This window comes from Peromyscus californicus, unplaced genomic scaffold (assembly GCF_007827085.1).
Source record: "Peromyscus californicus insignis strain IS unplaced genomic scaffold, ASM782708v3 Scaffold_2__1_contigs__length_46816999, whole genome shotgun sequence".
In the NCBI taxonomy this organism is placed as follows: Eukaryota; Metazoa; Chordata; class Mammalia; order Rodentia; family Cricetidae; genus Peromyscus; species Peromyscus californicus.
The window spans coordinates 15164511-15181580 of record NW_026294540.1 but is presented as its reverse complement, the minus strand read 5'-3'; the positions used below and the strand labels follow the sequence as shown (position 1 = coordinate 15181580).

Here is a 17070-nt window from a genome sequence, read left to right as displayed (position 1 = left end):
GCTGTAGCCAAATGAGCCGCAGGCTCCATGCAGATCCAGCCGCAGACACCTGTACACACCCCAACTTCGGGGGCTAAGGAGCGTCACCCTAAGGGTTTATCTGTTTTCTCAATCAACATAATCAAAGATGCTGTGTGATTCACTGACACATTTTTTTTTTTTTTGACCCATCCAATTCATTGAAAAGTCCCGACCAAAGCCATCATGCCTTTAGGGCAGTGGTTCTCAACCTTCCTAACGCTGCGACCCTATAACATGGTTCCTCATGTTGTGGTGACGCCCCCAACTATAAAGTGATTTTTGCTGCTACTCCGTAGCTGTCACCTTGCTACTGTTATGAATCATAATGTAAATATCTGTGTTTTCCATGGTCTTAAGCAACCCCTGTGAAAGTTTGAGAACTGCCACTTTGGGGCATGTTTTAGTAAAAACAAACAAGCCCCCAAACTCACCGATCTGGATTAGTGAGGACAAGACCGTTAAAAACTCTGGAGAGGTCCCGAAGGTTGAAGATGTAATGGAACTTCGAAGGGGTGGGAGGTAGATCTTGAACAATGTTTTTGTAAAGATTTAATGTGCAGAATGTCAGCTTCCTGCTTATGCCCCCGATGCTCTCATTAAAGTTCTTAAAAAAAAAATGAAAAGACCACCATGTCTATCGGTAGAAGAATGGATAAGCAAAATGTGGTGTTTTGTTTTGTTTTGTTTTTTTGTTTCTGTTTTTGTTTTTCGAGACAGGGTTTCTCTGTAGCTTTAGAGTCTGTCCTGGAACTCGCTTTGTAGACCAGGCTGGCCTCGAACTCACAGAGATCCGCCTGGCTCTGCCTCCCAAGTGCTGGGATTAAAGGCATGCACCACCACCGCCCAGCAAAATGTGGTATTTTCATAGTAGAATAGTATTTGATCAGGAAAAGGAACGGAACACTGACACGTGGGTGAATCTTGAAAACCTGGTGCTAAGTAAGAGAAACCAGACATCAGAGGCCACATGGCTTCCAGGGATTGGGAGACAGGGAGGGCAATCTGTAATGGGTGCAGGTTTCCTTTGGTTAAAAAAAAAAAGTTCTATTTACACAGTGAGAATAGCTAGCCAAGACTGAATGGACCAAATGCCTCTAAATTGCATGTATTAAAATGGTTAAAATAATGAATTTTACATTATGTGAAGTTTGCATTTTACCTACATATGCATATGTGTGTGCACTTGCATGCATGTGCAGCTCGCCACTAAACCCACTCTGACTGCCCTAAAGGTATTCAACCTCTGACAGTGGCATATGACGTCATCTGTAGTTAAACAGCTTCATACGAGGCTCACAGTTCCTCCTGCTCCTCACACCACACCCTCCCCTCCTGGCCTTGGAGTGCACAGACCCCACTCTAAGGTAAATAAAACAGCCCTGCCCCCGCTCCCACCCAACATGTTGACCTCCAGTTCAGACTTGTAGGGAAGGCCCGGTTACCGAGGTGTGGCCCTTCAGGATGGAGTAGTAGATCAAGCGGAGAGACTCCTCTGATGGGAAAGGGACATTGAAGACGCTGAACAGCGAGAGGAACCTGGGGTCCACCTCATTGCGGCCCCCTCCTGCCTTCCCCATGGCAGCGATGAAGCCCAGGTCACGGATACTCTTACAGTTGAGTTCTTTCCCACGGTCATATAAGTAACCCTTTTCCAGCAGCAGCTTCAGCAAGGCGATGGGCTGCTGGGTGCCATACTCGTCCACCTGGGAGATTATCAAAAAGTAGAGCTAGTGAGTTCGAGGCCAGCCTGGGCTACTGGGCTATAGAATGAGTTCTAGGAAAGGCTCCAAAGCTACACAGAGAGACCCTGTCTCAAAAAACTAAAAAAAAAAAAAAGAAAAAAAAAAAAGAAAGCAGAGCTAGGTAAGACTGTGCCAACCTTGAATGCTCACCTCTCCTGCTTCCCCCTGAGCATTCTGGGTTGGCCTCACAGGGCTTCTCAAGTCTGTAACTGTCTATTCACACCTGGAGTCTGTCTCCTTCACTAAGCTGTGCATCCCATGAAGGCAGCAACTGCAAAGGCTTAGACACCTCACAGAACCAGTTTCTGGGAGTAGTTCAGTGAATGGAATGGATGGATGAATGGATGGATGGGTGGATGGATGGATGGGTGGGTGGATGGATGGATGGGTGGGTGGGTGGATGGATGGTTGGATGGGTGGATGGATGGTTGGATGGATGGATGGATGGATGGATGAATGGATGGATGGATGGATGGATGAATGGATGGATGGATAAGTAAATGGATGAATAGATAGATGAGTAGGTAGATGGATGGGTAGTTGGGTAGATTAATGGGTGAATGGGTGGGTAAATAGATGAGTAGGTAGGTAGATGGATGGATGGAAGGATGGATGGATAGATGGATGGATGGATAAGTGGATAGATAGATGGATGGTTAAGTGGATGAATAGATAGATGAGTAGGTAGATGGATGGGTAGTTGGGTAGATTAATGGGTGAATGGGTGGGTAAATAGATGAGTAGGTAGGTAGATGGATGGATGGATGGATTGGTGGGTGAATGGGTAAGTGGATAGATAGATGGATGGGTAAGTGGATGAATAGATAGATGGGTAGGTGGATGGATGGATGGATGAGTAGATTCTGTAGATGGGTGGGTGAGTGGATGGATGGAGAGATGGATGGATGGAGAGATGGATGGGTGGATGGATAATGGATGGATGGGTTTCTACAGATTCCTTAACTACAGATGGAAAAGTAACAGATGCAGGTCTGTGGATAAATAAAACAGTAGGTAACAGTTGACTAGATAGATGGATGGAAAATGTATAAATGGTCAGATATATTGCAAATGGACAGATAGTTAAAAACTCTTGCTGCAAGCCAGTCGGCGGTGGCTCACACCTTTAATCCCAGCACTCGGGAAGCAGAGCCAGGCAGATCTCTATGAGTTCAAGACCAGCCTAGTCTACAGAGCGAGATCCAGGCAGGCACCAAAACTACATGGAGAAACCCTGTCTAGAAAAACCAAAAACAAACTAACAAAAACAAAAACAAAACAAAACAAAAACCACTTGCTGCTCTTCCAGAGGATCAGAGTTCTGTTCCCAGCTCCCATGGCAGGCAGCTTAACCACCACATGTAACTCCAGCTCCAGGGGATCTGACGCTGTCTTCTGGTCTCTTTGGGTACATGTGGCATATATACACACAGGTACACACCCATAAAAATAATAAAACTTAAAACTAGTCTTAAATAATAAAAATCTTAAAAATCCATGAACTTCCACATGCACACACATACATACACACACATGCCCACCTAGTCCACCTCTGTAAGCTCCGCTCACCTTTGGCATGTTCATGTCATCCATGAACACCAGCAGGCGCTTCCCCATGGGTGGTCCATATGTGTCCTTCGTCCGTTTCTCCACATTTGCCTCTAGATTTCTCTGGATGTCCAAGGATGTGGTGCGTGAGGAGAAGCTGACCATCAGCACAATCTGTAACAGAGCAGAGGGTGGTAAAACAACTAGATTCTAAACTAACCTTCTAGAACGATGCAGGTCCGTGCGTCATCATTTTTTTAAAATAATTTGTTTATTTCTATTTTATGTACATTGGTGTTTTGTCTGCATGTATATGAGTGAGGGTGTCTTGTGTGTGAGGGTGTCAGATCTTGGAGTTACAGACAGTTGTGAGATGCCACGTGGGTGCTGGGGATTGAACCTGGGTCCTCCGGAAGAGCAGCCAGTGCTCGTTCGTAACCACTGAGCCGTCTCTCTAGCCCCAATTCACCATTTTTAAGAGCTAAAGACAGAGCTGGGTGTGATGGCACACTCAAGAGGCAGAGGCAGGAGGACCTCTGTGAGTTCCAGGCCAGGCCAGCCAGGGTTACACAGTGAGAGCCTGTTTTAACAGCACACTCTTTCCTTCTGTTCGATTCCACGTTGCCACTCATGAGCCTTGGGACAAGGCAGGCTGTGGAATGTTGGCCCCCAAGGCCACACTGTCTTGAAATCAGAGAATCGGTGATTCCCCACAGGAGACCCTCCCAAGGTTGGACCCACTAACACCCCCTCATCAGAGGGGCTGGGAGGACTCTGAACCCTCCCTACACAACCAGTTAACTATTACCTACATGTCGCCCTGCTTCTGAGAGTGACTCCAATCATATTCATCTGGTTCTCCGAGCCGGACTTGGGTAGAATTGTTTCTCGGCCCTTTCTATCTGGGTGATTAGAAATAAACTCCCAGGAAAGGTCACATGATGATATGTGGTAGGGAAAGTATCATTCTACCACGGTGGCCTCTAAAAAGGCAACTGTCTGACCTTTAAGAGTCTTTGAAGAGGGGTTGGGGATTTAGCTCAGTGGTAGAGCGCTTGCCTAGCAAGCACAAGGCCCTGGGTTCGGTCCTCAGCTCCGGAAAATTTAAAAAAAAAAAAAAGAGTCTGGAAAGATGACTTTAATGACATCTGCTGTACTACTCTCGATGGCAGAGGAGTTTTAAACATAAATTGCTTTCAAGGCAACTGCCCATTAATAGGGAGGCCAAAGAAAGCATATACAGCCTGGGCCTCATAGCTGGAGGGAAGATGTTCTCCTGCACTCTCCTGCACATGGACAAGATGCTCCTCACTCTCTCTCCCCGCAACCCCCTTAGAGGAACTGAGTGCACACACAGGCACGTACATGCACACGCATGCACGCGCGCTCACATACTCTCTCTCTCTCTCTCTCTCTCTCACACACACACACACACACACACACACACACACACACACGCTCATATTCAGCCATGTACCAGCCACAGCTGGACTGCTGTGCCATACAGCTAGCTCGGTAGCCCCTGCCCAGTGCTGGGGTTCAGTTAGCGAGGTGTTTAACAACTTCTCAGTTGGTGCCAAAGTTGTTGGTCTATGGACCAGTGTGCATCCAGGACCAAGGACTCGCTGACTCGGCTCTGTCCCCTGCTGTTGACAGAGAGTACTCAACTGCCTGCCAGTCCATCTGTTCACCTGTCTGGACCTGGTCCTGGCCTGCTGTATCCTGACCCAGTTCAGCTTTTTTTTTTTTTTTTTAACCTGGCAGCTAAAAAAATCTACAGCTTTGCTCTCAAACCTGAGCCCAGCATCTCCCTTCTGGCTCTGATCGGGTTCGTGATCATTGATACGGACTCTCAGCACATTCCTGAGACCCTTGAGCTCTGCTGTGACCTCTGCTGGTGTCCACTCTGTAATCCATATACAAACACGTAGGTAAATAATGTATCTATGTATGGCGTGCTGTGAGAGCTAATATCAGTCACTAAAATAGGAATAAAGAACTTGCCTTCACCTTGCCCAGGCTACCAAGCTATTATGATAATAGCTGCCATTGAAACTTCTACACCTAGGCAAGGTGGTGGTGCCACACACCTTTAATCCCAGCACTGGGGAGGCAGAGCCAGGCTGATCTCTGTAAGTTCAAGGCCAGCCTGGTCTACAGATTGAGGTCCAGGACAGCCAAGGCGACACAGAGAAACCCTGTCTTGGGAAGAAAAAAGAAAGAAAGAAAGAAAGGAAGGAATGGAGAGAGGGAGAGAGGGAGGGAGGGAGAGAGAGAGAGAGAGAGAGAAAGAAAGAGAAAGAAAGAAAGAAAGAAAGAAAGAAAGAAAGAAAGAAAGAAAGAAAGAAAGAAAGAAAAAGAAAGAAAGACGTTTGTCTGCATTGTCTGGTATAGTGAATTCCTATACCTTGTCACAAGGAACACAATGGCTTCTGTCATGTGGATTACAGCCATGAAGGAAGCCAGTTGCCCTTGGGTGTCACTGCGGTGGATGGAATATGCCGCACATCCCATGCATTGGACATCATCCCTCGTTTCATGTTAGTGAGCTTCGGAGACTTCCAGGACCTCTGGGGGTGATGGGGCGGAGGGGCTCTCAAACGCCTCTCAAGCCATTTGCCGAGTAAGACTCAAGGGTTCTAAGGAAGTGATGGGTTTTTGTTGTTGTTTTGTTTTATGAAAGTGGACTTCTCACCATGTGATGCCTCCCCACCCACCATGTCACCATGTGCCACAAAGGCCCTCACCTGTCAGATGGCAGCACCATGCTCTTGGACTTCCTGGCCCCCAAGAGCCGAGTTAAGTCAACATCGACTCCTCGTGACTTACCAGGTCTCAGGCCTTTTGTTATAGCAAAGGTCTCAGACAAGCACGGTCAAGCCTTCCTAGGAGAGGTCCACACTGAGGATCTGAGACCTCCAGCCTCACAAAATGCCATCTTGGAAGATGGCCATCCAGCCCCGGTCAGGCCTTCAAGTGAACATAGCCTTCACCAACCTTAACTACCGTTCTGTGAGAGACCCTGAACTTCAGTCACTCAACTAAGCCACATCAGAGTCCTGACCCACGGGAGCTGAGAGGTAATAAGGGGCTTGTCACACTGAGCCACCAGGCTGGGGTAACTTGTTACCCAGCAACTGTCAACTAATACAAGCGAACACTCACATTGGTCTCCTCATTCATATTTTTCAGGAAGTTCTGGGTAGTGGCTGTCTTAGACGTGCCCGATTCACCCACAAAAAGAACAGGGTGCTTGATTTTAACCATCTGCTCCAGGATCCAGGTGGTGCGGGTCGTATCCACAGTGTGAACTGTGAAAGATAAAAGAATAAGGTTGTCCCAGGAACTCTGAGCACTTGGCCACCTGGTGCTCCCACAGAGTCCCATGCATCCAGTAGGAGCAGCAAACACCAAGCTCTGGGATTAGAGGCAGCTCAGTGGGTAAGAGCCTTGCTCTAGAAGTATGAGGACCTGCGTTCAAATCTCCAGTGCCTCCATGAAAAGTTGTGTGTGGCTGTGGGTGCCTTTAACACCAGGGAGGTGGAGACAGGAAGAACCTGAGAGCTTGCTGGCCAGTTAGGATAACCAGAACGGGCTTCAGGCCCAGGAAGACACCTGACAGCCTGCTCATGCTTCCACAAAGTGTACCCAGGTGCATAGTTCTGTACCACACACACACACACACACACACACACACACACACACACACACACACACACACACACACAGATACATACATACATACATGCATGCACACACACACACACACACAGATACATACATACATACATGCATGCATACACACACACACACACATACACATACACACACACACACAAACCCACATGCACAGGTTTTTTTGTTTATTTTTCGAGACAGGATTTCTCTGTATAGCCCTGGCTGTCCTGGAACTCACGCTGTAGACCAGGCTGGCCTCGAACTCAAAGATCTTCCTGCTTCTGCCTCCTGAGTGCTGGGATTAAAGGCGAGTGCCACCACCACCTGGCATTTTGTTTTGCTTTGTTTTTAAGCCAAGCTCTGGCTGCAAAGGTGAATATGGATAAAGCCTAGCCTCTGTTTCCCAGACATGCCATGGCTTTTTGGAGGCACGACATCCACCCAATCAAAGTGTGTAACTGAGTATGGCACATTTCCTTGGCAAAGTGATTGTGGTAATGGCACCAACTTCAACCACCCTGTTCCCTGAACTCCATCTGATTTGTGCTCAGAATGAAAACCACACTTCTCCCCCACTCACAACTCAAGCACCCATAGGACCAATTTCCTGAAAACCTCTGCTAAAGGCAGCATCACCACAGTCAGGTCCAGCCCACCCACTCTCCGTGGGACCATTTCAATGGGGGGGCGGGTGCGGTTTCCTGAGAAAATGCAGATGTCTTACTCCGGAAGCAACATGCACCAGACCAGACATGCTTACTATGGAATCATACAGGATGGATCAAGGCTCTCTCAAGGTCCACGCTCATTGTGAACTGCTGCTGGGGCTTCCCTCCTGCCCTCCCCATGTCCATCTCTGTGGCTGGAGCGCCCCAGGAGATACAAAGGAAAGTGGAGAACAGGCTATCGTGGGCATCGGCTTGCAGAGAAAAGCCCAGGTCACAGCCACACAGAGGTGCTCAGAGGCGTGGGACAAAATGGGACCCCAAGGGGCCGATGGTGCCACCCTCTAGTCACTCCCAGCCAGTTCCTGGACGGCACTCAGTTGCCAACGAGGCCATGGTCTTCTTTGCATGCCCACTTACACCCTTTCACACCCGCTCACACCAGGAGGACCGGGGCCAGTGCTGACATACCCAGGATGTCGACAAATTTCTTTTCGTGGCTGTGAACATACTCAGGAACTAGCTTGCTCCATGGGATCCAGTAGTTCCGCTTGGAATCGAAATGAAAGTCGTACAGGGTGGGAAGATGCCCTGCCGGGGGACAAGGGTCCAAGTGGCTTTTGTCACAGACATGGGGGACAGGATAGATTCTAGTGCATCTGGAATGAGCTGCCTGTTCACCTCAGAGCTACATTCAGTCTTGCTTGCTACCCCTTCACGGGAGAGAGGTACCCAGTGAGTATTCAGAATTGATGCTGTCCTCTCATGGGTCAGAATCTGGGACTTCTGAACCAGCACCACCTTTCTGCAGTTAACTGCCAGTCCTTCCTGGGGACACAACCATGCGACACAAAGCCATGACCCCACTCTTGTTGGTGGCCCAGGCAAGGGTAGATGCAAATAAACAGACAACTTTGATGCAGATGCTGAACTCTTAAGACTGGAGAAGTACAGGTAAGACCCATGACCCCATGACCCATGACCCCATGACCCATAGGGCATCTGGCAAAGACAGGGTGGGGAAGAAAAGAAGAAGCAGGGAGTCAAAGATTGCTCCAGAGCTGGAGCCCCGCCCACCATCTGCACCCCGCTCCCTAGCCCGTCTTCTCAACGGAATCCCCATTCACATGTGTGCCACGCCCACCCATCTCTCGGACAGACCACTTCTCCGAGCAGAAGGCCATCTGCGGGCTCCACCTGTTTCTAACTAAAGGCGCACATATTCAGGCAAAAATCCTAAACCCTTTATAAGATGCCTTCCTGTGACTCATCGGCTGGTCTGTGAGACAGACGGGGGAGCCCAGTGGAAAAATGGGGAACCCCGGAGTGTGTCAAGTGTGGAGAGCTCGGCCAGAACTAGAGCATAAGGGTCCAAGATGGAGTCAGAGGCACAGCCTCCTCCAGCAGCAGTGGCTAAGGGGTTGGCCTGCTGGGGTGGGCGACGCACTTGAAGCCCTGAGCAAAGCAGTGGCCTCGTCACACAGGCAGGAACAAGGAAAAACAAGTTCACCTCCTCCGCAAATCTGCACCGAAGGATCGGGTCACGACTCCTACCTGGCAGTTCTCCAGGACGGGCCCAGCGCCCTTCCGTGTCCACAGTGGGCATGGATGAGAGGTGTTTGATGCACTCGTCAAATTTGACCCTTCCCTCCTCCAGCAGGGAGGAGCCCAGTGAGCAGTAGAGTGCCTCCAGGAAGTAGCATTCGAGCAGGTCAGGGTCCTCGATTTCCCCTTCTAGGAGCGAATCCATCATCTTGGTTAACTGGATCACCTGGTCACAGAAAGCCTGTCTCAGTCCACCTCTGTGACCTCCACGATGCTATCCTGTCCTGAGTCCTCGCGTCCTGCATCCCACAGTGATGGCATCGATACCCGCCATATTGGTTTGGACACATGGAGCCTGGCACCTTAGCTTGCGTAGGGGGTCACAAGAAGGTGCCCTGACAGTCACCCATCCGCCATCTCTGCCCCCTTTATAAGCCCCTCCCCCACCGCCCGGGTCCCTCTCCCGGGGAGCCTTCCTTTCGCCCTCAGCAGTGAAGCGGAAGCGTTCTCACCATGTTCAGGTCCGTCTGGGGAACCACCATCTTAAGCTTCTCTCCTTGTCTCCCATCCACTATCCCCTCTATGATCATGTCGATGAGCAAGGGCACGTATTTCTCAAAGAGGTCATTTAAATGCTTTTGCTCCATCTGTGGAGGAGAGAGCCAAATCCTTTTCAAGGGTCCTTCTAACTGGAAGCTCATCAGGGGTTTGTCTTGTCCCGAGAAGGGCAGGAAATAACTATGTCGATGACTTCAGCAGGTGGCAGACGCAGGGCCAGTACCTTTCACATGCAGACAGATTCGGTCTTTTATTATTATTATTATTATTTTTATGTATATGAATGCTCTGTCTACATGTATGCCTGCACACAGATCCCACCATAGATGATTGTAAAGCACCATGTGGTCGCTGGGAATTGAACCCAGGACCTCTGGAAGAGCAGCCAGTGCTCCTAACCACTGAGCCATCTCTCTAGCCCCAGATTCGTTCTTTATGCTACACCCATTTCCCTTCACTGCCACAACGTACCCACACCTGTGAGTGACGGGTGATAACAGGTCCCATCTGACAGAAAAGAAGCTGATGGTCTTATAGTTCAAGCATCACAGTCAACCGTTCAGCAAAGAGTTTAAAGTAATGTAATGGGTGTGCGACTGGAGGGGAGGCTCAGTGGTTAAGACGGCGTATTCAGGCTGAAGTCGTGGGTCACCAGTTAAGAGCACTTGCTGCTCTTACAGAGGACCTGGGTTCAATTCTCTACACCCACATGGTGGTTCACAACAGGCTATGACTCCAGTCCCAGGGGATCTGAGACCCTCTTCTGACCTTCCTGGGCATCAGCCATGCACATAGTGCACACACACACACACACACACACACACACACACACACACACACACACGTATACAAAACACTAATGCACATAAGAACCCATCAGATCTCAACCACGGGGCAACCTGGTTCATCTGCACACGGCACTCAGCCAGCTGAGCAAAAGCACAGGGCGGGGCATCCTCTCTCTCCATAACTGGGCCCATCTGAACCAGGTTTGCACACTGAAACCCAGAATCCACCTGGGGTAACATCCGCTGGCTACAGCCATGTTCTCTCACGCGTGTATTGCCTCTGGCTGTGTTCCCACCCTAGGAGAAAACTTGAGTAGGTACAAAAGAAACTCACTCATGCAACTGGAAGTGTTTCCCAGCTGCCTCTCTGCAGAAACCAATTGATCCCTGGCCTAAGTTGTCAACATCATCACCCATCTCACCAGGGACACACGGCCCAAAGACTCATTAGGCCGCATGCTCAAGGACACACACAGCAGGTCAAGGTGCTCTCTCCTCCAAGCATCCCTCGTCCAACATTCCCGATGATGCTCGAGCTGTTTGAGGACAATGCTCACCTTATTTTGGATTTGCTGCTGTAACCATTTTTTCCAGTATGGTTGGTATTTCAAGTTCTTAGGGTCCACGTAGACCATCCCACATCGAGACACAGTAGCAGGAGAGGCGTACTGCAGGTCTCCCACCTGGAAAGCAAGTGAATCCTTCAGCTCATGGCTGCGAGCACCTGGGCCACACAGGCCAGGACCTTCCCTGTGCAAACAAGGGCACAAAGCCCATGGCAGACAGTCAGCACAGCTGTTGAGGTTTCTTTTTTGTTTCTGTTTTTTTCGAGACAGGGTTTCTCTCTGTAGTTTTGGTGCCTGTCCTGGATCTTGCTCTGTAGACCAGGCTGGCCTCAAACTCACAGAGATCCACCTGGCTCTGCCTCCCAAGTGCTGGGATTAAAGACATGTGCCACCACTGCCTGGCTGAGCTGTTGATGTTTTAAACTGAACATGGAGGTCACAATGAGATCACCCACGCCTGATGTGACATCTTCTCATTAAATAAAATTGTTGTAGACTACCTGATAAAACGTAGAAAAATTAGAAACATGGATGCAAGCTATTCAGATCCCAGAACCTAGAAACAAGTATCTTGGGTTTCTTTTTTAAAGACTTATTATTTTATTTAGTGTGGATATGGATGAACCTAAGTGTGCCTGTGCACTAGGTGTGTGCGGGTCTCCACAGAGGCCAAAAGAAGGCCATCAGATCCCTTGAAAGTGGACTTACAGATGGCTGGGATGAGCTGGGAACCAAACAGGGTCCTCTGTTAAGAACAGCCAGTGTTCCTAACCACCGAGGCGCCTCTCCAGACCCTTGGTTTTTGTATTGTTTTATTTCAATTTTTTAAGGCAGGGTCTCAAGTAGCCCAGGCTAGCCTGTAACTAAGGATAGCCTTGAACTCCTGGTCCTCATGTCTCTGCTTCCTGAGTGCTCGACTGACAGGTGTGTGCCAGCACACCTGGGTTTGTGCAGTGTTGGGGATGAACCCCGGGCGGGCCTCAAGCATACTAGGTGAGCTCTCTACCAACTGACCTACAGCCTCAGCCCCCCAGACATTGCTTTAGGGAGTTTTCTTCTCTGTCTTTCTGCTTCTTCGTCAACATGGCTAACATCAGGTAGCACAAGGCATTAGAAGAACAGAGTTAACAACACTGTTAAGTGACATGGGTCCATCAGCCAACTAGACAATGGCATGCGCAAACGCAAATGCACGGATGAATTCTGCAAACCGGAGAGGAATAATATCACGATTAATCTGAAGGAAGAGCAAGTCCTAGTAATTTTCAATTTCTTTCCAACCTAGTAATGGATACATTTAGTAAAAGGATGAGTAACAGGCTAAGCATGTTGTTTATAGATCGATCATAGAATGATTCTCAGGAGAAAGAGCTTTAAAAAAAAAAAAAACAGCCAGGCATTGTGGTACACGCCTTTAATCCCAGCACTGGGGAGGTAGAGGCAGGTGGATCTCTGTGAATTCAAGGCCAGCCTGGTGTACAGGGTGAGTTCCAGGAAAGCTGGAGCTACACATAGCGAGAGCCTGTCTCAAAACGCAAACATGAAAGTCGTCGTCGACTCTAGCTTAAAGAGGGGAGGATGGAAGAAGATGGGAAACAAAGGTCGGGGCCGGTGAGATGGTTCAGTGAGCAGAGTGCTTGCTGCCAAGCCTTGCAAGCCGAGTTCAATGCCTGCGACCCACACACTGGGCAAAAGAACCAACTCCCACAAGTTGACTTCTAACCCCCACACATACCTGAGTGCACAAATGTAGTTAAATGTCATGTTCAAAATCAAAACAGTGAACTCATTGTAAACGTCTGTGTTTTCATAATCGTCCACCTTAGTAAAGACTTAAACGAACTAAAAGCAGGGACCCTGTTCAAGTTTGGTTCTCAGCACGACTTGCCTCAAAGAGCAGGGCACAGTGTGCCTGGAGCCGAATGCGCTCCCCGTTGGCCAAGGTCAACAGCTTGTTGTCATCCATCACGGAGTTCATGTTTTCCACCCACAAGGCATCCACATCTCCATCAAACAAAATATACCTGCAGTGACCAAAGAGAGGTAAGCCACAGACCCTAGAGCATTCCTAGTGACCCCGCTGTCCCTCCCAATCGATGTCTTCTCCCAGGTCTTTCCAGCCAGGACCTTCACAGCATGCTCCCTTTGTCCTGATGTTTGACCACGTGGTGCATAAACACTGAGCCACTCACCAATGTTTGAGGATCTGAGAATGCCATGCACAATCCAGCTAGCTCTTTTTTTTTGGGGGGGGGGGGAGGGGGGGTTTTAAGACAGGGTTTCTCTGTGTAACTTTGCAGCCTGTCCTGGAATTCACTCTGTAGACCAGGCTGGACTCGAACTCACAGAGATCCATTCTGGGATTAAAGGTGTGAGCCATCAGCACCTGGCTACCAAGTAGTATTCTACGATTCTTTTTCCGTCTTTTTGAGAAAGGGTTTCTTGGTGTAGCTTTGCGCCTGAAAGACCCTAACCCTTCAGGCTTACACCCCCCAAGCCCCAGGAGAATAAGAAACTAAAAAGAAAACTAGTTCCAAGGGCCACCTGACTCAGCCACTACTCAACCACCCCTGCCACAATGTAACAATGTAAAAAGATCTCTGTTAAGAGATGTGCTCAACTGTGACTGGGATAGTTGCAGGTGTTCCAGGAAGGACCACTGTGACCTTTGTGTAAACTCCACTCCTGCCCTGATACCCGCCCCCCTTGAGGTTTCGGGAAGAATGTGCATGCGGACGTGACTGTATCTGTGATCAGGCCATGAAATTGTATGGGAATTGTAATCTTATGGCTTTTGTGGGTTTTTCCTTTAAAAGTACCTATGTGACTGTAGTGCGATGTGACTCTTGCTCTTTGGAGCAGAGTTTGCCCGACTGTACAGTCGCTTCTTCAATAAACACCTCTTGCTATTGCATCAACTGGACCAGAGTCTGGGTTCTTGGGGCACCCCCTCGAGAAGGTAGTACCCTGGGTCTGGGGTCTATCACACCTTTCCTGGATCTCGCTCTGTAGATCAGAGCTGACCTCGACCTCACATAGATCCGCTTGGCTCTGCCTCCCAAGTGCTTAGATTAAAGGCTTTTTTTCTTTCTTTCTTTTTCTTTTTTTTTTTAATGATCTATTTATTTATTATGTTCTCTGCCTGCAGGCCAGAAGAGGGCACCAGATCTTATTGTAGATGGTTGTGAACCACCATGTGGTTGCTGGGAATTGAACTCTGGACCTCTGGAAGAACAGCCGGTACTCTTAACCACTGAGCCATCTCTCCAGCCCCAGCAATCGCCTTCTTTTTCGTCTCATACTATTTGCCTTTATCTCCATTTGTTCTTATAAATTACAACGTCCCTGCATTTCTGCATAGGAACCATCTACTAGTCCTGAGTGAGTAGTTTCACAGTGACAGAAAGTATAATGGTCAACCACCCCGTACAACACTTTTGTCTTAAAGCTGAATACATTGTAATTTATCACTATTTTTTTTAAAAAAACTTATTTCTTCTCTTTTTTTCCTTTACATTTTAAAGATTTTTAACTTTTATTTCATGTGTGAGTGTTTGTCTGCATGAATATCTGCGCCACCTGTGTATGCAGTGCCTAAGGTGGCCAGAAGAGGGCAGCAGAGTTACAGATGGTTGAGAGCTGCCAGGTGGGTGCTGGGAACGGAACCCTGGTCCTCTGGAAGAGCAGGCAGTGACCTTAATCACTAAGCCATCTTTCCAGCCCAATTTATTTATTTTTTAGGCAGGGTCTCATGAGGTAGTTCAGGCTGGCTGAAAACTCTCATACCTCAGTATCCCAAATGTTTGTTAGGTTTACAGATGTGTGCCGCCATACACTACACTTAGCCAGGAGAGGGGGAGACCTTAGCTAAAGATCTCAAGACAACATTGTTCTAGATCATTGGCTGGTTCCCAATTCCATGCCAATTAGCTTCATAAGAAAATAGTACAGGGGGTCAGGCAGATTCTCAAACTGTTAGAGTTAGATTCATAGTCTTCTCTCTCTCTCTCTCTCTCTCTCTCCCCCCGCCACCATTCTCCCTCTCCCTCCTCCCTCTCTTTGATCTGTTACAGATATAATAATCCTTTCCCCTAATACTTCGGCATGTAGTTCCTAAGGATAAGTGTGTTATATTCATAACCCCTGGGCTGTTATCAAATTGAGGACGTGCACCATGCATCCAATTCCATCGTGTGACTTGCAGCCCACACTCTATAATTATGTTGCCTCTCAACAGGGACTTGCCATCTGTATCCATGGCAGGAAGACTTGACTCAAACAAGTAACAATAGCTGTTCAGTGGGCATGGGGTTGATGAGAAACGGGGTGTGAGCACCACCATGAGGTGTCTCCCTACAGAAGGCCAATCCACTCCACAGGGGGACACAATGCCTTGTCCAGAAGAGACGGCACTGTGAGTAACGGGACACGCAGACACCATACATTTCCAGTGCTGAGACAGATACCGCATCCCTGGGACATTCTGAGATGCACAATCAGAATCAAGACAGCTGCGAGAAAACTGAAATTGAGACCCCCTCCATAATGCAGCTGGTCTGGAATATTCCAGAACATCAAGGTCATGAGGAAAAGAAATTCTAAGAAACTGCTCAATACTAAAGGGTGCCAAAGAGATCGCTTCTACCCCAGGCTTCTGGCTAACGAGGCAGACACTCACTTCCGTTCCTTCTTGTCGGTCGGCCTGTTGATCTCCCTGAAGATGTTTGACAGCACCCCATCTGTCCAGTCTCGAGTGGTGGGGTCCAGGATGCCGTAGAGCTCAATGACACTCACAGCTTTGGGGTTCAAGATGTACAGCTTCGTCATTAGCCCAAGCCTAAACCAAAAAGGCAGCTTCAGCTATGGCTCCGGCCAAGAAAGCACTGGAGGGGGACACAGGAGACCCGCGACAGGAAGTACAGATGGGAATCCATTCTAAAGCTGACCTGTGCTTCTATTTTGTAGAGAGCGTCAGAGGCAGGGTCTCATTATGTGGCCCTGGCTAGCCTAGAACTTACTAAGTAGACCAGGCTGGCCTCAAACTGATGGGGATCCTGCCGCCTCTGCCTGCTAGATCACGGGCATGCACCACCACACCTGGCTCTGTGTGTGGCACACTTTGTAAGTCATGAGGACGGGACGCGCCCCTCTGTGATGGTGGATCCCCCCCACACCGCAACTAATCAAAGGAAAACCAAGCCTAATACAACCCATGGGTCAGAATTTTAAAACAAATGAAGAGTAAATAGTAAACGTGCAATATCATACACACGTGTGTATGGATTTGTGTCCTGGCTGTGAGAATTGTCTAGCAGTGGACTACAGAATGGGAGAGAATGACCAAGGCCATGAGTTCCAGTCCTCAGCCTGCCGCTGTCCCTGGACCCCTCATATGGGACAGGGAGAAGAAAGAAAGTGGTACCACCCAATGCAAGATATTGTTATTTTAGTGTGTGTGTGTGTGTGTGTGTGTGTGTGTGTGTGTGTGTGTGTGTGTGTGTGATGTATGCACATGCAGCGTATGCACATGTATGTGTGGACACAGGCCAGACGATGACATGGGGTGTTTGTCCTACTCCATCACTCACCTTATTTCTCTGAGGCAGGGTCTCTCACCGCACCCGGAGCTAGGCTGGTAGCCACAAGCCCCAGCGACCCTCCCGTCTCCATTCCCACGACAGCACTGGGGTTCCACGGACCATAGTCCATGCCTGCCTTTTACGTGGGCACTGGGGATTTGAACTCAAGCCCTCATGAGTGTGCAGCAAGTGCTCTTTAACCATGAGGCGGTCTCCCAGACCCAGTCCTGAGATTTTCCTGTGCAATCTAGAAATGCCACAGCCACGCAGGTCACATGGGCTCTATTTGGAGTTTGCCCGGAATATTGGCATTCATCCAGAACCCCACCACTGGCAGGGGGAGGAGCCAAAAGTTGGAAAATCCACTCTGCAGGTAAGCC

General features: G+C 48.8%; 1 protein-coding gene across 1 annotated transcript in view; it reads right to left on the bottom strand.

Moving 5' to 3' along the window:
- Dnah10 (dynein axonemal heavy chain 10) overlaps nucleotides 1-17070 on the bottom strand; it is a 122999-nt gene that overhangs the window by 40033 nt on the left and 65896 nt on the right. Inside the window, 10 exon segments of the mRNA XM_052755466.1 lie at nucleotides 453-625; nucleotides 1464-1724; nucleotides 3333-3485; nucleotides 6477-6622; nucleotides 8126-8245; nucleotides 9209-9425; nucleotides 9712-9846; nucleotides 11103-11228; nucleotides 13000-13135; nucleotides 15790-15948. Coding sequence (XP_052611426.1) covers nucleotides 453-625; nucleotides 1464-1724; nucleotides 3333-3485; nucleotides 6477-6622; nucleotides 8126-8245; nucleotides 9209-9425; nucleotides 9712-9846; nucleotides 11103-11228; nucleotides 13000-13135; nucleotides 15790-15948 — 1626 coding nt within the window.